This window comes from Perognathus longimembris, chromosome 25 (genome assembly GCF_023159225.1).
Source record: "Perognathus longimembris pacificus isolate PPM17 chromosome 25, ASM2315922v1, whole genome shotgun sequence".
In the NCBI taxonomy this organism is placed as follows: domain Eukaryota; kingdom Metazoa; phylum Chordata; class Mammalia; order Rodentia; family Heteromyidae; genus Perognathus; species Perognathus longimembris.
In genome coordinates this window covers 6,716,908-6,743,094 of record NC_063185.1, presented here as the reverse complement: position 1 = coordinate 6,743,094, position 26,187 = coordinate 6,716,908, and the positions used below count along the sequence as shown (strand labels likewise).

The window sequence follows — 26,187 nt, the reverse complement described above, 5'->3', positions numbered from 1 at the left end:
GCTGTCCTTAGGGCTCCATCCATATGGAGCTTTGTTTCTGAGCTGCTTTGAGCACATCTTTGTTGGGTTCTGATCGCCTTATGTATAAATATCTTGACTCCTCTGTCTAGGTGGACCTGGGCTGCGGGCGGGGGACAGCGCAGGTCCAGCGCTCACCATGCAGGGTTTGATTACTCAGCGGTCTAGGGTCAGTGTGGCCCCTGGAGTCCACTGGTGTGTCCCTGATCATGCACAATCCCTTCTACAGCTCAGGTTTCTGTGTTTCCCAGACAGGGCCGGAGGCCATGTAGAAGGGAGGCACACCCTGGGATGCCAAATTCATGGCCTTGTTTCTGTGGTGACTTACAGGCGACATGTCTGAGAGTAAAGCCAAGAAGATAGAAATCAAGGACGTGGACGGGCAGACGCTCAGCAAGCTGATCGACTACATCTACACAGCTGAAATCGAAGTGACAGAGGACAACGTGCAGGTAAGCCCAGGCGCCGCCTGCCAGCGGCTCAGTGCGCCCCCCAGCTCGGTGCCAGCCTTGCCCAACATTCTTGGATCAGAAACTAGCAGGTAGCAGACATTGTGGTCGAAAACGCGCAGTCCTGGTGCTGGCCCTCGTACGTGGAAGGCCTTGCCGGCTTCTCCCATTCCTGTGAGCCCATGGGGACTGAGAGTGACGAGCCAGGCAGGCATGGGGTGCTGAGGCAGACCCCACCTGTGGGAGTGGTTAGGGTCCTCCCAGGAAGCGCAGGAGTTTGGGGTCTCCTCCTGGGGTGTGCCCAGGATGCTTAAGCAAGTACAGAGGCCTGGCCAGGTATGGACAGAGAGGAGTTGCCTTTGAGGGGCCATGCTGAGTGGAAGGTACAGGCTGACAGCACCCTAGTGCTTCCCTCTAGAGTCTTGTCTTGCTTCATCATTCAGTCACTCATGCAGCCATTCATTCAATTCATGTTTTCCCAAGCCTCTCACCCTGTGCTGGCTGATGGTATGGACAGAGGGGGCTGCGGCAGGCTGTTCCCCAAGGAGCAGCCAGCTGGTCTCAGGTGGAGACAGATGGCTGAGTGAACAGGTGTCCTGCAGGAGGGAGGTGGCCAGGAAGCAGGAAGTAGTCGTTGCTGCCTCAGTGCCTCAGAGACCGAATTGAAGAATGGGGTGGGGGAGGAGGGTGGGTGGGCAGGGACTGGGCAGGGACAGGGCAGCTTGTGCAGAGTCTGCACTGGAGAGGAAGCACTGTATGGGGCTTTCAGGTCCTTCAGGATTCCTTATTTGGAATCATTGTGGGATGACACTTCCTTTTCTTTTTTTCATTCACACGTGTGTGTTTATGTGTGCACGCGTGCGCGTGCATGTGTATGTGTGTGTGTGTATGTGTACATGCATGCATGTACCAGGACTGGAGCTTGAACCTAGGGACGAGGCACTATCTCTTAGCTTTTTCACTCAAGGCTGGTGCTTTACTGTTTGAGCCACACCTCCACTTTTGGCTTTTTTCTTTTTTGGTCATGGGGCTTGAACTCTGGGCCTTGGCACTGTCCTTGAACTCTTCATTTCAAGGCCAGTGCTCTCCCACTTGAACCACAGGGCCACTTTTGGCTTTCTGGTGCTTAATTGGAGATAAGAGTCTCACAGACTCTTGCCCTGGCTGGCTATGAACTGCAGTCCTCACATCTCAGCCTCCTGAGTAGCTAGGATGCCAGGCGTGAGCCACTGGCGCTCAGCCACTTCTGGCTTTTTGATGGCTAGTTGGAGATGAGTCTCATGGGCTTTCCTGCTAGGGCTAGCTTTGAACCCTGATCCTCAGATCTCAGCCTCCTGAGTAGCCAGGGTTATGTGAGCCACCAGCACTAGCATCAGATCCTTTTCATTTTTGAATTGTGGTGAGGTCAGGGATGAGAAGAGTGGGATTGGAGGGGTGGGGGACAATAAAAGGGGAGAGGAAAATTGCCCTCACGCTGCTGATACAGTCTGGGGTAGACAATGAATATTGAGTGCCCGAGGTGTGTTCCCTCCCTCCCTCCCTCCCTCCCTTCCTTCTTTCCTTCTGGTGTTGGTGCCATGGTGTGAACTCAGGGTCTTGCCCTCACTAGGCTTTCTTGCTCAGCTGTACCACTTGAGCCATACTTCTAGTCCTGAGTTTTGCTAGCTGCTTTGGAGGTGGAGTCAGATAGGTTTTTTCTGATCCAGCTGGCTTTGAACTGTGGTCTTCCAGTCTCCTGGAGTAGCTGGGATTGCAGACATGAGCCACAGGTGTCTAGCTGAGCCCATTTCTGGGATGGAGCCCCAGCCTCAGCCCCTATAGGCTAATTATAATGAAAATGACTGTACAGAGAGTGCTATCTGTGTCCCAAGCCCTGGCCTTCTGTGTTGGATGTCTGACCTCACTTCGTCTTTCAGGTATCTAGGCAGCGCCTAGAGGCACAAGGGGGGTGAGAGGTACGTCATCCTTGACCACAGCCAGGGAGCAGACAGGACAGGAAGTAGACAAGAGTAGACAGGAAGTAGAGAAGTCCAAAACTCAAACCTGCGTAGGTTGGCTCAAGCCTGTAATCCTAGCTACTTGGGAGACAGAAATTGGGGGCATTGCAGTTCTGGACCAGCCAGTGCATAAACATTTGTGAGACTCCATCTCAAAAAATGACCCTGCAAAAAAGGATGTGGCTCAAGTGATAACGTGTGCTTGCCCAGCTGGCCCCGAGTTCAGTCCCCAACACCACCAGAAAACAAGCAACAACAAAACCCTAAAGCAACATTACTTCACAGCCCCCTTCTTCCCCCTTCTCCTGTTCATCTCTCCCCCTCTCTGTCTGGCCCTCTTCTCTCTGCAGGTGGTACCTGGGCACTGTCGCAGGTCCGAGCAGACCATACGGCCCTGCCCCTGCCATTCAGCAGTAGGTGCTTTGGGAGGCAGTGCGCTTCCTCTTGTTTTTGCTAAAGGAAGCAAACCTGGAGTCAGGATATCCTCTACTACGCTGTCATATTATCCCAGGGTGATGGGAAAAAATAAAAACAACAGGCTACCATGTGAAAAATCGGGGGCCGATCATGTACAAGCCCCAGGGGTCCTTGTAAACCCAGCAGAGGGCTCTTCTCGATCTGTGTTCTGAGCCCCACTGCTGAGATGGAGAAAGGCAAGCTACAAGCTTCTGATCTGGTGGTTTTGAGGCAGGGTTTCACTATGGTAGCCCAGCCTGGCCTTGGAAGTTTAGCTGTCCTGTCTCTTTGGCTTTGAGGTACAGAGATCATCAGAAAGCCAGCCAGAAACTTCTTGACATAAGACGATTTTCCTGTCGACTGTCTATCTTCTTGGGTCTTCCTCAAGCCCTCCCAGGACTGTAGAGGTCCTTAGAGCTGAGTATCCCGCTCAGCCTCCCAGTCCTGGTCTCCTTACTGCTGCCACTTCGGGAAGGGGTAGAGTTTCCTACAAGAGGAGAGGAAATCCTCTCACAGCCCTGCTGACATGGCGGGGGGACGGGAGGGGATACCCCGCCACGCATGAATGCTTAGCTCCGGGGATCTGTTCAGTACTTGGATCCAGACCTGATTGGGCGGCAGTGTTTGGGTGGTTGAGACCTCCCATCTTTACATCTTCCCCTCAGCATCCCGGCTCCCTCTTTGCTTCATGCCCTCCCTTCCCTGGGAAGCAAGAAGAGGGGAGAGAAAAGGCCTTTGACTCACTGCTCAGGGCAGTGCAAGATCAAAGGCAGGCTTAGAGCAATTATACAAAGGAAGCCAGCTCTCTAGCGAGTCCCACGGCAGGACTGGGTGTGGAGAGGTGGGAACTGGCCACACTGTCCTGGGGTAGTGGGGGGGGAGGCTTTAGAAACTGAAAGTGTAGCTGGAGGAGCATGTCCAGGAAGTGCTGTTGCTTGGCTCCCACCTGCAGTTACTAGCTGGAGCACTTAAGTGCCAAGCCACACCATGTGGCTGTCCCCCGTCATGAGGACAAGGGGGGAGCAGAAGGGATCTGAGCTGTGCTCCGCTGGGGCTTGGTGGGGAATACAGCCTTATGGGGGGGTGGGAATTGGACCCTCAGGAATCCAACCTGGGGTGAATAAGTACTGCCCTGGGGTGCCAAGGGCAGAGGCTAAAAGCTGGCGAGGCTCCAGGGCAGTCTGGGTGGTGATTGGTCAACCTGTGGCCCAGCTCCAGAAGGGGAGATGCTGTACCTGGGGGAGGTCATCCAGGGACTTGGAGCCACTGGGGACTTGCTCTCCATTCCCAGTGTGTATTCCAGAGGAGGAGAGTTAATAGCTCTCCACTTAACTACCTGCAGAGACTAATCTGTGCATGGAATCTTCTGGGCCAAGCCGAACAGCTCCCAGGTTAATTGAGTTCCCCATTTATGGCTGCCTGGTGGGGACAGAGCTTGGAGGGAGGGGTGCGTGGTGTGTGTGTGTGTGTGTGTGTGTGTGTGTGTGTGTGTGTGTGTGTGTGTTGAGATCTGGACTAGCTGTGTTCACCGTGGTAAAATTAAAAAAAATCTCCCAGGCAAGGGTGATCGCTATCTTTTTCTCCCTCGGGAATGAATCAGTGGGCCAGAAAACTCCAAGGGCATGGTGCTGAGGTAGGGAGAAGGTTAAGCAAGCCGGTGAGCAGAGCCCAGAGTAGGACCACTGAGAGTGGGAGTTTGGGGGGCTGCTGTCTGTAGGCAGAGTGATAAACGGCCACCAGCCATTCCTGCTTTCCACGGGAAGTCCCTGGGACTCCCTTAGTGTCAGGAAACACAGATGGCTAGAGAGCCAAGGCCTGGGAGTGGGCAGCAGGCAGAAAACACAGAGAGGAAGAGACTGAGCTGAGGGCTCAGCCCTATTTTGGGAGAACAGCGGGTTCCAAGATTTAAAAGCCCCTTTTAGAATCCACTCTCGTCATTCCTGAAATAGTGCTTCCCGCCGCCACCCCCCCCCCCCCCCGGCCTCCCAGGCTGGTCTGGTCCAGGTGGGCTTAGCCACTCTGCACAAGAACCAGAGAAAAGCACCTGAGAGCCAAGGCCTGGGCAAGGGATTGTCTTGAAGGGTAAAGAGGTGTGGGGGTTACCCACATGAAGCATTTAAGTCACACAATTCTTCCCTGGGATTTTTTATTTTTATTTCATCCTCCTTAATTTTCCTTTGGAGAATCATTGCACCTGCCTGTTAGCCAGGGTGAGAAGGGAGGGGAAGGGGCAGAGCTGGCATGGAGGACCATGGCCGTCCCCATATTTAATCAGGAGGGCCGGTTTCTGCTGCCCCAGGAGGTCCTGCGAACCTGGACAGGGCTTGGCCGTCTTGAGTGAGTGCCCTGCTGGCCTACTCGGGCCAGTCGCTCCTGACTCTTAGGAAAAACACCTGAGCAAGAATGATTCCTGTCTTTCAGGAAGGATACAGGCAAACTGCTTGTGCACCCCGTGAGCTTTTAAAAGAAACTCAGAGCCAGGTGCTGGTGGCTCACACCTATCATCCTCACTACTCAGGAGGCTGAGATCTGAGGATGGCAGTTGGAGGCCATGCCGGACAGGAAATACGTGTAAGAAGACTCTTATCTCCCATTAAACAACCAGTGTCAGAAGTGCAAGGGCGGCACAGTGGTAGAGTGCCAGCCTTGAGAGAAAAAAAGCTAAGGGACAAGGCAAGGGCTCTGAGTTCAGTACCCAGTACTGGCAGAATAAAATAAAGTCAGATGGCCTTTATCTACCACCTGATCCATGCCTTCAACCCCCAGATTTTCTCTCTCCATAAACGTACCCAAAGACATCCTTTTCTTTTTATTGGTTGGAGGGAGACTGTACCACAATTGTCAGATCCATGCCCTTGGGGGCCTGTGGGCGAGTCTCCTGTTCACACAGGTGGTAAGCTATATAAGAACAGAGATGAGTTTATTTTGCTTCCGTGGGATGTATGTTTTCTTTTTATTTTTTTCCAGTCCTGGGGCTTGAACTCAGGGCTTGTCCCTGAGCTTCTTTTGCTCAAGGCAAACACTCTACCACTTGAGCCACAGCGCCACTTCTGGCCTTTTCTGTTTATGTGGTACTGAGAAATGGAACCCAGGGCTTTATGCATGCTAGGCAAGCTAGCATGCTAGTGCTAGTGCTAGGCAAGCACTCTACTGCTAAGCTACATGTCCAGCCCCTTCCATGGAATCTTAAGAGCCCAGCCTGGTGCCTGCCACAAACAGGGACATGACACTCAAGCAGTTGAATGAACTAGCGAGCGACTTAGTGCTTTCCTGAGACAGAGGAGTACGCCATGGCTGTAAGATGGTGGTTCTCACACCTGGCTGACCTTTAGAAGCTCCTGGGGAGACCAAGAACATCTGGGAGCTCAGGGTTACCTTCCACTCACTGTGTAGGTTAGGCTGTGGAGGTGCGACCCCAGTTTCATTATTTAGAACACTTGTAGGTGCCTCCCGGGTGCAGCCAGCAGGACCTCTGGGGCTGCAGGGTCTTTGTGCGCACTTGCACAAAGGTTATTTTTTTTTTTAATTGTCAAGATGACGTACAGAGGGGTTACAGTTACATACTGCAGGTAGTGAATACATACACATTTCTTGTCATACTTGTTACCCCCTTGCTCATTTTTCTCCTGTCTTCCCTCCTCCACCCACCCCCCTTTGTTTTCATCATTTTTTTTAACCTTCCCAATGATGGACATTGTCATTCAAGTCTACAATGCTTATGAACTCTATGATTATTAACCATAAAACAATTTCTTCCAGGTTGGGTGATAATGTACATCTCTTTCCTTTTGCTTAGTGTCATGTGTTCCTTCTTTTTCTCTCATTTCTTTCCTCCCCCCCACCCCCTGCCCTTGAATGGCGTAGTTTGCTCTTATCAATGTCCATTGCATCTGTTGGGCCCCCTCTGCTGCATTTTTTTTCCACCTGCTTTCCACTCATTCTGCACAGAGGTTCTTAAATTGCAGTGTAGTTCGTGGACCAGTGGCCACAGCACCGCCTGGGGTTCTCTTGGGCCCAGTCTAGAGCATCTGGATCAGTGCTGAGGTTTGAACTCAGTGCATTCTAAGCAGGTGTCCTTGCTAATCAGCCAGTCCTGGTCTTGCTTTTTTTTTTTTTTCCTTTCTTTCTGGTATTTGGGTCAGTACTGTGGCTTGAACTCAGTGCTTTAACTCAAGGACTTAACTGAGGCTTGACCTCAGAGCTCTTTCTTATTTGCTCAAGGCTGGCATTCTACCGCTTGAGCCACACCTCCACTTCTGGTATTTTGCTGGGATTTAATTGGAGGGAAGAGTCCTCAGATTCTCAGATCTCCTGAGTCACTAGGATTTATGGGTATGAACTTCCAGCTCCCAGCTGCTGGTTTATTTTTGAGATAGGGTCCCACTTTCTCTCTGGACCACGATCACAGGTGTTTGCCATCAGATCCCCAGAGATGGAGTCTCACAAATGGCCTGGGCTGGGCTCACATCATGATCCTTCCATCTTCTGTCTCTCAGGTAGCTAGGATTCCAGGTGTGAGCGGGCAGGGAATCTGCATGTACTCCACCGCACAGGGGAAGCATTCCTAGAGGCCATGGTGGAGCAGCGCATCCCCAGAGCTGGGGTACAGAGCAGGAGTGGGAACAAAGGCCTGATGGCCGGCTGGGCCTCGTGGGCCTCATGCTGGTCAGGCAGCGGAGAGCCGTGAGCCTGCAGCTGTGCTCTTAGGGGGACCTTGAGTCTCAGGATGTCACCTTCTCTCTCAGGTACTGCTCCCGGCCGCCAGTCTGCTGCAGCTCATGGACGTTCGGCAGAACTGCTGCGACTTCCTGCAGTCTCAGCTGCATCCCACCAACTGCCTGGGCATCCGCGCCTTTGCAGACGTGCACACCTGCACCGACCTTCTGCAACAGGCCAACGCTTATGCAGGTAATGGGCCCCGGGCCCCCGCACCTCCCCTGAGCTTGCGGAGTTGATCAGCTGGCCCCCTGTGGACCCCTCAAAGGTTATGAGAGGCGCCCCCAGCCAGGAAGCAGCTGTGATGCAGTTAGGCCCCATGGATCCCTAACTGACTGTAGACGGCTTCCGTTCACTGCCAGGTGGAATAGGATGAATCCTTAGGTAGAGGGTTGGCCCAGGAGGGGATGGGGAGCTGAGGAATCTTGGGGAGGTGGGTAAGCCGAGCCAGGAGCTGAAATAGATCTTTGTGTCATGTAAGGCAGTTGTTATGTTGGTCATGATGTCCTATGAATATGATTCAGAGGGTCCTATGTGGTTATCCAGCTTCCATGATAAGGAAGCACCTGCTTTTCTCCCCACACAAAGTCTTGCTTCCCAAAGCCACGCACCCTCAATTCTAAAAGAGTTGAGATGAAGGTTCTGGGTCAGCTAAAAGCCACTTCATTTGTGATTTCCTCCTTCTCCCCTCCCTTCTTCCTTTCCTTCCCTCCTTCATCCCCACCCCACCCCCGGGGTGCTGGAGAAGCAGCGTAGGGCTTGTACATGCTGTGTAAGTGCTCTATCACTGAGCTACATCTCCAGCCCTCTACTTCCATCTGTTTAGGCAGTTCATATATACTGTGGGCCTGGATGCTGTTCCTGAGCTCTTCAGCTGAAGGTTAATGCTCTACCACTTGAGCCACAGCACCATTTTCTGTTTTCTGGTGGTTATTGGAGATAAGAGTCTCATGGACTTTCCTGCCTGGGCTGGCTTTGAACTGTGATCCTCAGATCTCAGCCTCCTGAGTAGCTAGGATGACAGGTGTGAGCCACTGGCGCCCAGCCTATACTGTCAATTTTTGATATTTTAGTTTTGATATTGTTAGTTGGCTTCTCTGTAAGACTGAGAGAGGCCTTCCCTGTGCAGACTTCTCACATGCACGCTCTCAATTGCTTTATCAACCTGTGTCATTCTCACAGCTGAGCTGAGTCACGTAGGATTGGTTGCCTTAACTGGGATTAAAAAAAATTAAAACTAGTAAGGCAGTTGATAACTGCCTTTTACTTTTGCACAACATCTTGTTGGGCAGATACAGCCGAAGGATCCATCTCATGATGGACTGATGATTTTTTTTTTTTTTGCCAGTCCTGGGGCTTGAACTCAAGGCCTGAGCACTGTCTCTGGCTTCTTTTTGCTCAAGGCTAGCACTCTACCACTTGAGCCACAGTGCCACTTCTGGCCATTTTCTATATATATGGTACTGAGGAATCAAACCCAGGGCTTCATGTGTACGAGGCAAGCACTCTTGCCACTAAGCCATATTCCTAGCCCCTGATAATGTTTTGACTCTGTTTATTTTTGTGGGAGATAGGCTCCCTGCTAGAGCTTGTTATGTTGTCATTTTAAGGGGGCGGGTCTTATAAGAAAGTAGAGATGGACTTGAATATTCAGCCCACCATGATTAGCAAGACAGTTTTTGTTACTATTTATTTAACTGATTAATTAGAGTTTCTGGTGGACTTTTCTGCCTATGCTGGCTTCAGAATTCTATCCTCAGATCTCAGCTCCTGAGTGATGAGGATTACAGGGTTGAGCCCCTGGTGATTGGCCTGAGACATTTTCTGGATGGAGTGTATGTAGCTCAGTGCTGGAGTACTTGCCTGCGTTTACAGAGCTCTGAGTTTGGTCGCCAGCACTGGGGGCAGGGGGGAGACTACTTCTAAATTTCTCTGTCTATAAAACAAGGCAACTTTGTTTTAAAGACCCATCTGAGAAGGGCAGACCTCATGTAAGCTAGAGCATCAGCTCTTTCCGTCAGCCTGTTGGGTTTTTGGAATGCCCATCTCCCCTGGCTATGAGAGTCCCCCTGCGTCCTTCTCCTGTGGTAGAGGAGGGTCTGAGCTCAGTCCCTGGCCCCAGAAGATATTAGCCCCATCCTTCTGGCTCCTTAGAAGCCAGGAAAGGGACCCTCTGGCTCTCCATAGACCATTTCTTATCCCTTCATTATCGTTCTTTCCGAGGACTACTTAATCTTTAACCTCAGAGGCAAGGGCCAAGTTTATGGGGACCTAGTTTGTTTGTTTTTTTTATAATTGGGCGGGTATGTACCGGGCCTTCAGCAGAGCTGGTTGGGAGGGGTGGTAATGGAACCTCCTTAATGAAATGGCAATTAAAATTCTTTGGACATGTTGTTTACATCAGTGTTCCCATGCTGAGCCACGGGATGGAAAAGCCATTGATTTCATGTGCTCAGGGAGTTGAAGTGGCCTGGGTTTTTTTTGTTGTTGTTGTTGTTTTGTTTTTTTCTTTCTTTCTATTGATTGTCAGCTGAGATCATAAAGTAATTAAAGGCAGCAGGCAAGTTTGGGAAAACATTTTAAAAACATAATCCTCTGACTCAGTGTGATCTGTCTTATAAGATGGCTGTCCCAGCTTGGCATGGTGGTGGTGATGATGATGGTGGTGATGGTGATGATGGTGGAAGTCACGAGGGTAGTGATGGTAGTGGTGGTGATGACAATGGTAGTGGTGGTAATAGTGGTTGTGTTGGTGGTGTTAGTGGTAGTGATGATGACGATGGTGGTGATGGTGATGATTGTGGTAGGGGTGGTGATGGTGATGATGGTGGAGATGGTGGTGGTGGTGTTAGTAGTGATGATGATAATGGTAGAGGTGGTGGTAGTAATGGTGGTATTGGAGATGACAGTGGTAGTAGTGGCGGTAGTGGTGGCAGTAATGATGGTGGTGTTGGGGTGATGGTGGAGGTGGTAGTAGTAGTAGTGGTCATGGTCATGGTGGTGGCAGTAGTTAAGCTTCTTTGTAAACTCTTGTACTCACTGTCATGGCCTCCACATTGGGTAAGAAAGGATGGGCCCACCTTCTGACAATGTTGATGTCCTGCAAGAACCTCAGAGATGATTCCTTCCATCCGTCTGTTCTGACTCACTTGTTTGGCCAAGCTGTAGGTAGGGGGCACCGTGCTCAGGGTCAGTTGTGTAGGTGGGTCCCACTTGGGCCTCTCTACCATGCCAGTATTCATCTCAGGGAGCCTGGAAAAAATATAAACTTGGATCGCTGTGTTGCTGTTTAGATTGGAGGCTCGCTCAGGGCAGTACACACCTTCCTGGCTGAACTGAAAGGCTGGCTTTCCTTCCAGCCAGAACGCCTCTGTCTTTCTCTCATGTCTGTGGTCCTTTACTCCCCACTCCACCCCTCCCTCAGGCCTCTGGCCCAAGCCCCGCAGGTCATTGTGGCATTGGCTTGTGGAAGAGCCAGGGTTATGTTATAACTTCGTTTTCTTAATTATTATTTCTTCTTCTTCTTCTTCTTCTCCTTCTCCTCCTCCTCCTCCTTCTTCTTCTTCTTCTTCTTCTTCTTCTTCTTCTTCTTCTTCTTCTTCTTCTTCTTCTTCTTCTTCTTCCTTCTTCCTTCTTCTTCCTTCTTCTTTCTTTTTCTTTTTGGAACAGAGCAGCACTTCCCAGAGGTGATGCTGGGGGAAGAGTTTCTTAGCCTAACTCTGGACCAGGTGTGCAGCCTGATCTCCAGCGACAAGCTGACTGTCTCCTCAGAAGAGAAGGTATGTCCTGGCCCTTGGTGAACAAGAGAGCCTCGTTTACTTTCTGATCCTTAAAGACTGTAAGGGCCAATGACCAGTGCATTCTGGACCCTATAAGAAGTGGCAGTGGTGACCATTGTGGCAGGCCTGCCAGGCACGAGGCCAAGTATTCATACTCTTCTTTTTATCCAGCCTTCCCCTAACTCGGGGACAGTAGTATGTCCTCGGTCCCCATGTTACAGAAAGAAGAGATTTGGTCTGATTTCTCCTCTACCAGAAAGAATTTTTCTTTTTGCTCTAGGAGATTGAGTCAGTGGCTTCCAGCCACCTGGGCCACAGTTGGGCTTGCAGATTTCCTGTGTTGCCAAGTCAGAATGATTGTGTTTGGACACACTCCAGAGAGCCCTTGTGGGGGTTACATGGACCATGTACTGTGTAAATGCCTGCTAGAGCACCTGGTAAACTCTGTCTGTGTTAGCCAAGTTAATTTTTTTTTTCTTTTATGTGTGTGTGTATATATGTGCGTGTGCTGGCTCTGGGGATTGAACTCAGGACCTAGGTTCTGTCCTTGAGCTTTCATGCTCAAGGCTAGTGCTCTACTACTTGAGCCACAGTTCCACTTCCAGCTTTTTGGTGGTTTGTTGGAGATAAGAGTCTCATGGACTTTTCCTGACCAGGCTGGCTTTGAACCATGATCCTCAGATCTCAGCCTCTTGGGTAGCTAGGATTACAGATGTGAGCCACTGGCCCAGGGCCCAAGTTTATTCTTGACCCTGCATCTAGAATTAATCTCTCTTTTGTGTTCTAGGGTAGCATTCACTTTGCTTTTCTGTTGGCTGTAGTTAGTTCTGAGCTGGGGAAATTTCATATACTGTGCTGAGATCCTGGGTGTGAGGAGGTAGTGTCTGCCATTTCCTTATTTTTCCATCATTCAGAAAATGTCTCTGAAGTCATTTTAATCCACTCTTAGTGTTGAAGCTTGAGGTCCTTTCCTGAAAGAATGGGGGAAAATCTCTAAGTCCCTGCCTGTTGTCCTGGCAAAGTTTGGTCAAGAAAAAAAGGAATTGGGGGTGTGCTTGGGATTTAGCTCAGTGGAATACCACTTGTCTGACAAATGCAGGACCCTGAATTTAGTTCTCCGCTTCACCAAAAAGAAAGGAAGAAAGAATGAAAAAAATAAAGCAGAGGAATTGTGTATTAGAACCATCAGTCCTCAGCAAGTGGCAGGCAGTCTCTGCCTGGGCTCAGGGAATCCTCTCTTCTGTGAACTCTCAGTCCCTCCAGGGGATATAAGGCTCTAGCCAAGACTGGGCCCCTTCCTGCCTCAGCCTCAGAAGATGAGAAGAGGCCCCTGGCTCTTGCGAAGGGTATTCACTATTGTTTCTGGATTTTGCCACCAAACTAGCACAATTAGAAAGAACGAACCAGTTAGTTGATTGTCTGTGTACATATTGAGGTAGTTGGGGGCCTATTTGAGCCTATTTTCAAGGGCACATTGAGAAAATGGATGAATAATGCAGATAGAAGGGTTTTGTAGCTGGGCATGGTAACGCACACCTATAATCCCAGTACTCAAGGGAATGAGGTGGGCAGGTTCAAAACGATCTGAACTTCATAGCAGACTCCATCAGAAAACAAAAACCACAAACAAAAAATTATCTTAACGAAGCAACAGCAGTCACTAAAAAAATCCTTTTTCAGAAATGATACCTTTTTTTAAGTAAGCAGGATTTGAATTGGAATGTTTGGGTCTTGGATGTTGTTACCTTGAACTCATGCAGCCCATCCTCCTTGGAGAGGGTGGTGCTTCCTTCTGGCAAAGGAGGGCTTGTTGGTGCTTCCTGTGTCTTGTGGGGCAGTTGAGGTGGGGGGCTGATACACACAGGCTGGGTGGATGCTTTGTCAGCAGGGAGAAGCCTTCTGGTGGCCTGGAAACCATGCTGGGGCTGTGGGTTCAGGCAGACCCAGTTCTGGCATCTGCTTATAGGCTGTCTCATCTGTCCATCATAGCGTTAGTCTCCTTATAAAGGTCAGAGGTGAACCGTGGAACCTCCTTCACACAGTGGTCCTGAAGATTACAGGAGATGGGTATCAGTACCACGCCCTGCCTTTGGCATGCCCAAGAAGTGGTCCTATTGACCACTGGTGCCAGCTTTGTCACTGGCAACTGCTAAAACACACCCTTAAGTCAAGTGCATCTTCCTAGAAAAAAAAACAAAAAACAAAAAAGCCTGACTAAAACATAAGCAGAGTGGTGGGTTGTTTTTTTCTCACACAGTAATGAAGTCATAGTTCATTCTTGGAAACGTGTAACTTCAGGATTCCATGATGCTTTTCCTAAATCTTATCATTCATGCTCCTGACCCCTTCAGTGTTTTTTAAATTGGCCGTGGAATTTTGAGGCCTGGCTGTTGCTGAGTAGTAAGATTTTGTTTTTGTTTTCTCACAGAGGAACCTTGTTTTGTTTTCCCTAAGTGGATGAGTATTGCTGGTGGCTAAGTAGATTGAAAAATAGACACTTCTGATTAGATTTTTGTTATCTGCTTGTGAGTCTTTTATGCTTTGCCAATTACGTGCCAAATTTTATGTATAGTTTTATGATGTCTACTCCTTTTTAATCACATGGCCTGTGATGAGTGATCTCTTGCATGCACAATAGCTTTTCCTTTGGCTCCTGTCTTACAGTGGGATTTCTGGAGTATATTTGAAGTCATGTTAGGGATCTGAAGTTAAGATGCATTTAATGTTAATCCTCAGCGAGTGCATCATGAAATAACCTGTGTTCAGTGAAATCCACATTTGCAGGGCAGTCAGCAGCGTGGCTGTCTTCACTCTGCCTGTGAAACACAGGTTTCTTTTCACGTGGATTATAGAATGCATCTTATAAAATTGTAAGATGGCAGACAGTCAGGTGGCGTTTTACTGTTGAGGATGACTGTCCGGCGCAGTGGCTGGCCAGCTAACTGGCTTCCTGGGAATGTTGATGTATTGTATTGCTTCTGTCCTCACAGTGGCTGGGTCCAAATCCTCTCTCCCTTAAGCAGCTCTTCACTGAGTGATACTAGATATGTCTTGGCTCTACCTCACTGAATGGTATTAGGTTCATGGTAGACACTGAAAAGATAATTTGTCAAATAAGTGAATAAAAGACCCTCTTTTCAGGCTCTGTTTTCTTGTGGTGAGTAATAATGGCAGCGGGCATTGACCTTGCAGAGTGACACCCAGAATGCCACCAGGAGCGCCTGGAAGGCAGGAAGTGTTCATGGATGAAAGATGCCATTACGTCTGCTGAGACCTCTGTTGGTACCACTCCTTGTAGCAGGAGTGAATGCTGACTAAGGCTCAGGGAGGTGACACAATTCCTTAGCAACAGACGGCACTAGGATTTGAAGCTTAGCATGTCTGCCTCTCATGTCTCCACTTGTCATGAATACACCACCCAGGGAGGAGGGTGAGAAGGATGAGTCAGGACTCTTCTGGAACTCAGGGGCTGGTGGGCAGATGGAACCAAACACGTGCATCCATACCAGATGGGAGTGAAAGTTCAAGGACAGCATCCTACTGTATTTTACTCTGGGTTTTTGGTAGCCAGCCAAGGCATTGTAGAAGAGGAAGAGAAGGTGTCTGGGCTGAAACATGGAAGATGAGGAGGATTTGGGAAAGCCATTTTGCTTAGAGAAATCAGGGATGAAGGCATGGACATTTGGAATAGCTCGTCATATTTGAGGGCAAAGTAACCAGTGTGACACAAATAGATGGCCTTTGGAGGGGGAGAAGGGGAGAGGAGGCTGAGAATGGAGGAGGAATCTGCGAAGAGTGCTAAGGAGAGAGGTTCTCTGGTTTAGGAAGCAGTTTCTGGATTATCTATCTCAAGAATCCCCCAGACACCCAGGATAAGATTTGTTCAAATCTCTTGTTCATTCGTGGAGTAAGCTTGAGGCTTAGACTACCTCAGGGTGTGGTTTCTTTTTTTATTCCTTAAGAGTAAAGCAGATGGGTAGGGTGCCTCTACTCGAGTTCCATGGCTAGGGCCACCATGTCCCCAAGGGAGCTGCCGTGTAGACACCCTACCCACTTCTGAATCCCCCTGTGAATCCCCCTGTGACTTCCCTTTCCATTCAGCACCTTGACCTGAATTTCTTCTTGGTGGAAGTACTTGAGTATTCCTTCCCTGCTTGTAAGTGTAGGTCAAATCTACTTATTTGTTACTTTTGTGATATATATCATTTGTATACATTGTATGGGAAGAGAGTTTCTCTAAGGCCACTGAGCCAACCATACAGACAGGCAGGATTTTCCATGTCAGAGTCAGGGTTGGTGCCCTGAAGTAGTATTTGAGCTTGGAGGCATTTCTCCCAAACATTGTGCTGTACTCCTCCCCTTCTTCTTCCTCCTCTTCTCTTCCTCCTTCTTCTTTCCCTTTTCTTCCTCCTCCTCCTTGGGTGCCACTAGGGTGACAATGCAGCCAGATAAGTTTTGGAGTCGGGGGACCCTTCAGATGGGGTATGTCCTGGCCATTGGTTTAACAACTAGCTCCTTTCCCCCTCCCCCCATCTAAAAGCCCTTATTTTGTTTGCTGATCCATTTGCAGACCTCCATACTCAGTGTGCTGTTAGTACATACAGAGCAGGAGACACACACAGAGCAAACCCCGGCTCCAGGCACCACTGCTGCTGCGGGCCATGGTGAGCTGGCAACAGCGCCACCATAACACTGGGCATGCCTGCATTTGGATTTTTTTCTGCAGTGGGGCTTAAACTCTGGGCCTGGGCACTGTCCATGAGCTCTTCAGCTTAAGGCTAATTCTCTACAACTTGAGCCACAGCGCCACTTCTGATTTTCTGGTGGTTCATTGGAGATAAGAGTCTCATGTACTTTCCTACCCTGGGCTGGCTTTAAGCCACGATCCTCAGATCTCAGCCTCCTGAGTAGTTAGGATGACAGGCGTGAGCCACCGGTGCCCAGCTTCTGCTTAGATTTCTTTTTTTTTTTTTTTTTGGCCAGTCCTGGGGCTTGGACTCAGGGCCTGAGCACTGTCCCTGAGCTTCTTTTTGCTCAAGGCTAGCACTCTACCACTTGAGCCACAGCGCCACTTCCAGCTTTTTCTATATATGTGGTGCTGAGGAATCAAACCCAGGGCTTCATGTATACAAGGCAAGCATTCTTGCCACTAGGCCATATTCCCAGCCCCCTGCTTAGATTTTTGTAGAGCAGAAGTTGACAGAGTTTTTTTTTTTTTTTTTCCCTCTCAAGGGCCAGAGAGTGAATAGTGTAGTCTTTTGGAGTTAGAGATCCTCAAGTTCATAGTTAACAGATGGAAAGCAGCCTGTGAGTGTTCCTGTGATTTCAAATAAAATTTGATTTACCAAAAACAGGTGCAGGCTGGATTTGGCCTGTGGCCTGCATTTTGCCAGCTCTGCCAGTGGACTTCTAAGAGGGCAGCTGGCTGAGGGCAAGGGCATTGGTCAGTGGGGCTTCCGGAACCCATGTCTGCCTCTTCCTAGCCCAGAGACTCGGGGTGGCCACAGTATGAAGGCCCGGCATGTCTCCAGCAGGATTGTTGGGAGAGTCCAGGTCCAGGAAGATGAGTCCCGGGAGACTGGCTTGCTAGGGGGAGCTTTGGGGAATGAATGACTTCAAGTGCCTTGAAGGCATTTTAAGAGTTTATTTGCTTCTTCCTCAAGCATGAAGTCTAAATGAGGGAAAAAGAAAAAAAAAATAAAACAACAACCATGTGGCCTTTTCCAAGTGCTGAGAAGGTCACTGTGCTGCCCAGGCACCCTGGCTCTCAGGGTTGAGTAGGTAAACAGTGCTGCTAAGTGGAACCAGTCAGACGAGTCGAGCCAAAAAGGAAAAGTTAAAGTACCAACTCCAGTGATGTTTGGCTTTTGCAAGGTAGGATTGAACTGGTGGGTGGGGAGGATCAATGAAACACCTCCTCCTGCCTCCCCCTCCCCTGCTCAAGCCTTTGTAGTGCATCCTTGTGCAAAACTTTGCCAACCAACCAATTGGTGTTGGTGCAGGCAGGGTGAGAGGAAGGGGAGAGCATACTTGCGCACTTGTGCATGGCTTACAATGTAGGAAATGGGAATGGGTCTGTGGATCCAGGCAAGACAGAACTGGTTTGTGGCTGCCTGTCTCACCCACCTCAGCCAAGACAGCTGTCTTCCATGAGTCTCTGACTTTAGTCCCAGCTCTCTTCCCCAGCCTTGTTGGTATCTTCAGACCTGGACATCTCACCTGTCCCATTCATCCACAAAGAAGTATTTGACTGTGGATTATGTGCCAGCCAATAATACTATGAGGAGAACAGAACAAAGCTTCATTAGAATGAGTTTCTAATTTAAAAAATGCACAATCTGGGTGCTTGTGGCTCACACTTTGTCATCCTAGCTACTCAGGAGGCTGAGATCTGAGGATCACAGTTCAAAGCCAGCCTGGGCAAGAAAGTCCATGAGACTCTTACCTCCAACAAACTACTCAGAAAAAGCCAGAAGTGGTGCCATGGCTCAAAGTGGATTGAACACTACTAGCTTTGACTGTAAAGAGGCTCAAGGACAACACCCAGGATCTGAGTTCAAGCCCCAGGACCAGGAAAAAATAAAAAAATAAAATAAAATGCCTAAGACAAGGAGGATACCTATAAGGCTTATGTACTTATGTTGGGAAGGTATCTTGTTTTATTTTCAATAGCTGATACCAATGTAAAGATGCTGTTTTAATACTCTCTCCATCAGTGGATGTAGGTTGTTCCTTATCCTCTTAATACACAGTGCTGTTGGGAATATTTATATACAACACTTGCACACTCGTGTCTGGACACACACCCACACACTTATCTAAGCATTTCCATAGCCTAGCACTCCAGCAGTGGCATTTCTTGTCCCAAGAGCTTGCACATGTTCATTTTTCATTTGTAGCAAAGATTTAAGTGTATGAGGATAAAGAAGGAAGAAATGGTAGGGGAGGGGGCAAACATTTCCTGCCCCGCCTCCATCACAGGAAGTGGAAGTCAAAACTTTGAACTTTTTATTTTTGATTGGTTGACCTTTCCCTCCCCTCCTCATCAGCCCTGTTTACTAATGAACTCTCCATTCACATTGCCGCCTTCCCCACAGCCTCACCCACACTTTTTTTCTTTTTCTTTTTGAACTCAGAGCCTGAGTGCTGTCCCTGGCTTCTTCTTTGCTCCAGGCTAGCACTCTATCACTTAAGTCACAGCGCCACTTCTGGCTTTTTCTGTATATGTGGTGCTGAGGAACTGAACCCAGGGCTTCATGTATAGGAGGCAAGCACTCTACCACTAGGCCATTCCCAGCCCTCTTTAATTTTTTATTTTATTATTATTATTTTTTGGCCAGTCTTGGGGCTTGAACTCAAGGCCTGGGCACTGTTCGAGTTTCTTTTGTTCAAGGCTAGCACTCCACCATTTGAGCCACAGCACCACTTCCGGCCTTTTCTGTTTATGTGGTATCAAGAGATTGCCTCATGCATGCTGGGCAAGCACTTCACCTAAGCCACCCTCCCAGCCCCTCCCTTAGCGCCTTTCCTTCATAGGTATTTGAAGCCGTCATCTCTTGGATCAACTATGAGAAGGAGACCCGCCTGGAGCACATGGCCAAGCTCATGGAACACGTCCGACTCCCACTCTTGCCTCGGGATTACCTTGTTCAGGTAAGTGCTGCCTGGTTCCCCTAGACCTCAAGACCAGGGGCAGGCTGGAGCCCGTCGTGAATGAGGAGTTTTCTGGGTGGTCTGTGTGGGCCCAGGGCAGTGCCCCCTCCCCGCCCCCCCCCTCAGCTATGGGTGAGGGGTGTTTCTAGATTCTGTCACAGCAGATTCCAGGGTGCTCAGGGCTTTGAGTTATTTCACCTCCCCAAGTGTTGTCTTATATAGGGTAGCGGTTAGGTAGATCCCAGCAGGCACTAAAGGAAGTATCCATGTGCAGCCAGGTGTTTGACAGGGAGCCCCACAGAGTGAGTTTTGAGTTTTCAGTAAAAGCTGCTTTTCTGGTATAGAAGCAGAACACAAAAGGCCATTTCTACCTGGTATTGATGGCTCACGCCTAGGGTCCTTGCTACTCAGGAAGCTGAGACCCAAGGATTGAGATTTAACTGTAGATAAATGCCTCTTGGATTTGTCTACCCAGACCAGCTTCATACACTCATCCTCAGATCTCAGCCTCCTGCATAGCTAGGATGACATATGAGCCATGGTCACCCAGAAGATTTACAGTAGATTACAGGGGAAGGTTTCGTTGTTAGGTCTTCGTGCACATTAGGAGCAGCTCCCCAGCGTTGCTCTTTCCTGCATGGAGCTCCTGTCCTCACTCCATGACTCCCATTTAAATTGTTCCATCCCTAAACATTTATGATTTGTTTCTATCCGGTTTTATTTCCTAGTAAAGAGAGTTTAAGAAAAAGACGTGAGTGCACACGCCCGGAGAGAGAGAGAGAGAGACACACACACACACACACACACACACACACACACACACGAGAGAGAGACACACACACACGAGAGAGACACACACACGCACACACGCGCACACACACACACACACACACACACACACACACACACACCTCTCTTCCAGGAAAGAGGCTGGTCCTGGCCTCTGGGGAAGGAAGCATCCGGAGGTGACAGATACCTTGTCTTTCCTATCTCGGGAGCCTGGCCAGAAGGTGCCACTGTGGCCATCCTGTCATTCCTCACAACAGTTGAGGGCCTAGGGGAGGCTCCGCCAGGCCCTGAGCTTGGTGGTGGGAGGGCAACTGTAATTGAGGTGGCGGCCTTCCCGCTTCATGACTGGATCAGAGCTCCGCAGGTCAGGAACCTTGTCTTGCCCATCAGTTTGCTCCTGAGGTCCAGCCAGAAGGCAGTCCATCAGGGTTGCTGTTCCATGGAATGAACCTCTCCCCACACCATGTAGCTTCAGAAGACCCAGTGTCTGTTCTAAAATTCATCACATGGACCTCTCTGACCCTGCACTGAAGGGTCTGGTTTGAGAATTATTGCTGGAACGCCTTCCCCTTTAGTCTGGCTCCCAGGATGCTTGGGCTGACATTTGCTGAAGTCCTGTGCTCTGGAGCAGGAGGTGGAGAGCTGGAGTCCTAGCCTGGATGGGGCCTAAGGTGGCGCAAGAGATGGGACTTTGCACAGGACATTCTTTCTGCCAGGCAGTTTTCCTCCACGAGACATGCACTATGAAAAAATGGAAGCCAAGCACCAGTGGTTCATGCCTGTCATTCTAGGTACTCAGGAGGCTGAGATCTGAGGATTGTGGTTTAAAACTAGCCTAGGCTGGAAAGTCTGTGAGACTCTTACCTCCACTTAACCAGAAAAACACCAGAAGTAGAGCTGTGGCTCAAATGGTAGAGGGCCAGCCTTGAGTGGAGAAAGCTCATGGGTAGTGCTCAGGCTCTAGAATTTCAGCCTGTGCACATGCGTGCACACACACAAAAATGGATATGAATCAATCCTTCCTTTTTAACCTCTTATTTCACCCAGTGGTCCCAAAGGCTGGCCCTTGCCTGCTACCTTCTTTCCTCTCTTTCTCCCTCTCCTTCTCACCGATCTCTGTCTGTTTTCCCTATACGTTATAACACAGCTGGAGCAGGAGGAACATCGGAAGAGGCTTTTCAGGACAACTTACCTGTCTTTTTGTTCTCCATGAACTCATTGAAGCCTCAGACCCCAATCCCACTAAGTGAGGTGGTTAACGTCTCCGGAGTGCATGTTTTACAGATGGGGGAAACTGAGGAACCCAGACATTAAGTGGTGTGGCGGAGTCAGGATTTGAGTCAGTCAGCAGTCAATGCCTTAACCCTCGTGCTGGTGAAATCCAGCACTGACTGTGTTGTCCCACTGCTGCCCTTGCTCTCTGGGCATGGGGCATGGATGACGAAGAGCACAGGCGTGAGCCAGTGTGGGAAATGCGGCCTCACTTTGCCCCATGGTCACCTGTGGGTTGTTGCCTGCAGACTGTGGAAGAGGAAGCTTTGATAAAGAATAACAACACCTGTAAAGACTTCCTCATTGAGGCCATGAAATACCACCTGCTTCCCCTGGACCAGAGGCTCCTGATTAAGAACCCCAGGACAAAGCCCCGTACTCCCGTCAGCCTGCCCAAGGTAAGTCCTAGCCTGTTCCCGCCGGGAGTCGGGACTGTGTCATGGCCCTTGCACTTCTACTGCTAAGTCTTTCCTGACCCTGGGTCGCCTGGGCCCCAGCGCCTTGGTTGCATTTATATTGTAAGGCACGGGGTCTGCTTGTCCATCTTGAATCTGACAGTGTCTTCTCTCCCCTGGGCTTTCCTTGCCTAAGAGTCTCACCCAGAGCAGGTTCTAGCAGGTTCTCAAATAGCCTGGAAGTCTTCCTCCTCAGTCTCATCACTCTGCTCTCAATTTCCTTTGGAAGCAGAGAAATGGCCTTGTTGGTTTTGACTTAGTGATAGCCACCACAGCCCTGGTTCTAGGCCATTCTTTAAGTCCTAGACAGGAAGGGGAGGGAAAAGGTGGGGGAGCAGAGGAAGGGAGTGGGGAGGTGGAAACTGTGTGGAAGCAGCAGGGCAGGGAAGGAAGAGCCCAGGAAGACCCCTCGGTGGAGAGTCTCAGCCTGGTGCTCACTGCTTGGTAACCAGCAGGCCCCTCTCCTGCCCAGCCCTATCTGCAGAATGAGGGACTCGATGCTCCCGGAGAGGAATGGCAGGAGGGAGGAGGGAGTACAGCTGCCTCACTGACCATGCCCTGGGCATGCCCTAGGACATTACTTAGACTCTTCCTTCTCCTCTTCCTCCTTCCCCCTCCTCTCCTTCCTCCTTCCCTTCCTTCCTCCTCCTCCTTAGCGGGCTTCCCTCTGCTTACCTGATGCTTTCAAGAAGGTTTCACAAGATATAGAAAAATTCATCGCTTCCCAAGACCAGCGGTCGCCTTATCTGAACTTGGCCCCTTCTCCTCCACGCTTTTCTGATGGGAGATAGTGTCAGTCACAGGTGGTGATGCAAGAGCCAGGCGCTGACCCCAGGGCCACCACTTGCCATGCCCACCTCACTTAGATTCTGCCACACCCCTAAAGGGTAATCGTTATCCTCGCTCTACAGAGAGTGAGGCTGAGGTTCAGAGAAGTGAAGTGGCTTGCCTGGCCTGGCAGTCTACAGCAAGTGTGGCAGAACCAGGCCAGGAAGTGAGTTGCTCTCTCCCTCCAACCCATCCTCAGAGCCACACCATCCTGGCTTCCCTGTGCAAACCTCAGCATGTAGCGGCCACCTGTCACCTCCTGCCACCAGTGCCTCAGAGGAAGGCACAGGGAAAGTTCTGCATCTGACTGGCCATTTTCCTTACTGCTGCTTGATACACCTAGTGTTTTTATTTGTCTTATTAACTATAAATAAGTGTGCATTGTATATTATTAAGAAAGACTCTAGCTTAGAAATTAAGTCACTTGAAATCTCTCTACCATACACTGTAGACTATTTTGGAGGTTATAGGGGTTTGAACCCAGGGCCTTATTCTTTCTAGACAGGTACTCTGCCACTTGAAACATGCTTTCAGTCTACCACTGTTTTTAATGTTCTCCATTTGGGTGAGCTTAGTTAGTACCGCAGGTGTATTAAACACATGAAATTTCGATATATTTCTGCATTGTTGTGTATTGTGTCTTTTATTAATAGGCCTTTGAGTCATTTCCATGGCTTTGTATTGTAACATTTCTATGTTAAGTATTTTTAATGCAATGCCATCTTGTGGTTTGCATTTTCTTAAACCTCAAATGAGAATAATCTCTGCTGTATGTGATTATTGGCATTTGTGTTTCTTTTAGGGGAGCTCTCTGTGTTCTTCACTCATTTTTCTTTTTGTGTGTGTGTTTTTATCTGTCACAGTGGGCCTCCTCTACATTAGAGATTAGGCCTCTGCGTGTGTTTGTTTGTGTGTGTGTGTGTGTGTGTGTGTGTGTGTGTATTTCAAGTATTTTATCTTTGTTTCTTGTATTTTGTCTCAGTCTGTGTTTTGTATTTTAATTTTCTTGGTGGCATTTGGGAGAGTATAAAACTTTTCTGTGTTTTAAAGATTATTTTAATGGGCAAGATGAACATTGTTTGTATTTATCATGTGTGATGTGGTTGGAAATATGGCCACACTGTGAAATGCTAAATAGAGCTGACTAACATAGTGCATACTTTGTTGTGGTGAGAACATTTACAGATTTACTCTTTTAAGTACTTCCAACAAGTCCATATATGTTCTTATCGATGGTAGACACCATGTAATACAATGGAGCTATTGAATTCTATTTCTCCCATCTAACTGAAATTGTGTACGCTCAGATCACCATCTTCCAACCCTGCTCCCTCTCCCTCAGACCCTGGCAACCGCAATTCTGTTCTGCTTCTATGAGTTTCATTGTTTTAGGCTCCATGTGTGAGATCATGCAGGCATTATCTTTCTATCTCTGGCTTATTACTTCACTTAGCCAAGGGTCCTCTAAGGTCCAATCATGTGACAGAAGACAAGATTTCCTATTTTTTGAGGCTAAGTAATATTCTACTGTGCATGCATACCATATTGTCTTTCTCTTCCTGTTCATTGATGATAGATGCAGAATAATGGTTGCATACCTCAGCTCTTGGGGATTGTGGTGGAAAACATGGGTGAGCAGGTGCCTGTCTCTTTGACATACAGATTCCCAGTTCTTTAGATATTCACCCAGTAATGGGACTATTGGATGACATGATAATCCTATTTTTTTTAATTTTCTGAGGAATTTGCATACTCTTTTCCTTAAAAGAAACTTAGAAGTTTAAAAACAGTTTTGTTCTGTTATGGTTTGTGGGGTGTCTGTAATCCTAGCTCCTTAGGAGGCTGAGAGCTAAGGATCAAGATTTGAAGCCAGCCTGGGTAGGAAAGTCTGTGGAGATTCTTACTTCCAATTGACTACCAAAGAGCCAGAAATGGAGCTATGGCTCAAGTGGTACAGTACCACTTGAATGAAAAAGCTCAGAGACTGTGCCCTGAGTTCAAGCCCTAGAATTGGCCCACGCTTAATATGAAGTCACAAATAGTTTCTCCTATACTTTCTTCTAGAAGTTTTAGGTTTTACACTTAGGACTATTAGTCCATTTTGTAAGTTTTTTAAAAAAAAGTTCTCTGAAGTATTAGATAACATTTACTTTGCATATGAATGTGTAATTGCTCCATTACAATTTGTAAGAAAGATTTTTTCCTCTATTTTGTTAATCTAATCATCTAACCTAATTATCTAATCTAATTATCTTGTTGCTCCTGTTGTCAATAATTGATTGCATGTTGGTCTATTTCTGGGTTCTATCCTGTTGCATTTATCAGTGTGTCTGTGTTTACACCCACACCCGTTGTGCTTGCTAACTGTATAGCAAGCCTCCAGGCAGTGTGAGTTCTCAGTTTTGTTCTTCAGAGTTTTGCTGTTCTATGGCCTTTTGGTTAGTCAGCTTGTTTATTTGTGCAATTAATGGGTGGGTTTTTTGGTGGGGGTGTATTTGATCGCTAGATTCATAAAGAAGAAATTGAGATCTGAATATTCCAATCCATGGACCCAGGATTTCCGTTTGGTTCTTTTAGCTTTTCTCCGTGATGTTTTATAGTTGCTCAGGTATGGATTTTTACGTGTCTTTTGTTGCCATTGGAACTGCCTTCTTTTTAAATACTAATTTTAAATTAATTTTTAATGCTAATTTGCTCACACACACACACACACCTGGTTGATGAGACATGCAGATGAGCGGAGAGGGGAAGGTGAGAGGCGGGTTGTGGCATCACTGACTCGTGAGCTGCAGTGGCCTCCTGCTGAGACCTGGGGTGTTGTCTAGAACCCTTCTCTCCTGAGCTGCAGCTTGCAAGAGTAAGCGTTCCTCACCCAGGTCCTCACCACTCAGCTAAGGCCCTGGCCTGAGGAAATAGGAAAGATTTTCATGAAATACGTAGCTAGTACTCAGGCTTGAACTCAGGGACTTGTGCTTTTTCCTTTGGCTTTTTTCCTTAATGCTGGCCTTCTGTATGAGCTACAACTCCACTACTGGCTTTTTTTCTTTCTTTTTTCTTGGTGGTTCATTGGAGATACTCCTGGATTTTTCTGCCTGGACTGGCTTAGTACTGACTAAAGGTGTGAGTCACCAGTGCCCAGCTGAGGGCCATCTATTTTCAAAAAAGGAGTAACATTTAGAGATTTAGTGCCCACCATTTATACCAGCCAAAGTTTTCAGTAGACACACGTGTGCATTTACATGGATGGTAGTGAGAACAAAGGCCCTTTTCGAACCTCTTTTGGGTGCTATAATGTAAGTTGGCCCTAGAACGTTTTGTTCTGCACCCACTACCCTTCAACCCTGAAGGAGCCCAGCTGTTTGTTATTCCTGTGGGGTTTGAAGAACCTTAAAGCACTTAGATGATATACCTCCCCAACCCAGTGATAAGCTGTGAATTGCCACTTATGGGAGCATTCATTCATTTTTTACTCATTCCACCCAACACGCTTTGCTTGGAAAATCACCACAAAGTACCAGCGCGTGAACCCATCTCTCACAAGAGTCTCCCAGACTAAGGGGAATGGAGACAGACCGAGCACAATGTGCAAACCGGGGTGTGGGTACAGCCGTGAACTTTAGGCTTGGAGGCAGAGGTATGGAGAGGACTTTCTGCAGGCCTCAAGACTGAGCTGTCTGTCTCCAGGGCAAATGTGAAGGTCTGCTGCCTGGAGCCTATACCCTCACGGCCAGCCTGACCACTGACTGGGTTCTTTGTATCAGTTTGCTTCCAGGTC

General features: G+C 48.6%; 1 protein-coding gene across 1 annotated transcript in view; it reads left to right on the top strand.

The window, feature by feature from the left end:
• The window catches only part of Klhl3 (kelch like family member 3), a 67,701-nt gene that overhangs the window by 23,450 nt on the left and 18,064 nt on the right, over window positions 1-26,187 (top strand). Inside the window, exons 4-8 of the mRNA XM_048333907.1 lie at window positions 349-470; window positions 7,666-7,828; window positions 11,306-11,415; window positions 18,952-19,068; window positions 21,378-21,527. Coding sequence (XP_048189864.1) covers window positions 349-470; window positions 7,666-7,828; window positions 11,306-11,415; window positions 18,952-19,068; window positions 21,378-21,527 — 662 coding nt within the window. The remainder of the gene's footprint in view (window positions 1-348; window positions 471-7,665; window positions 7,829-11,305; window positions 11,416-18,951; window positions 19,069-21,377; window positions 21,528-26,187) is intronic.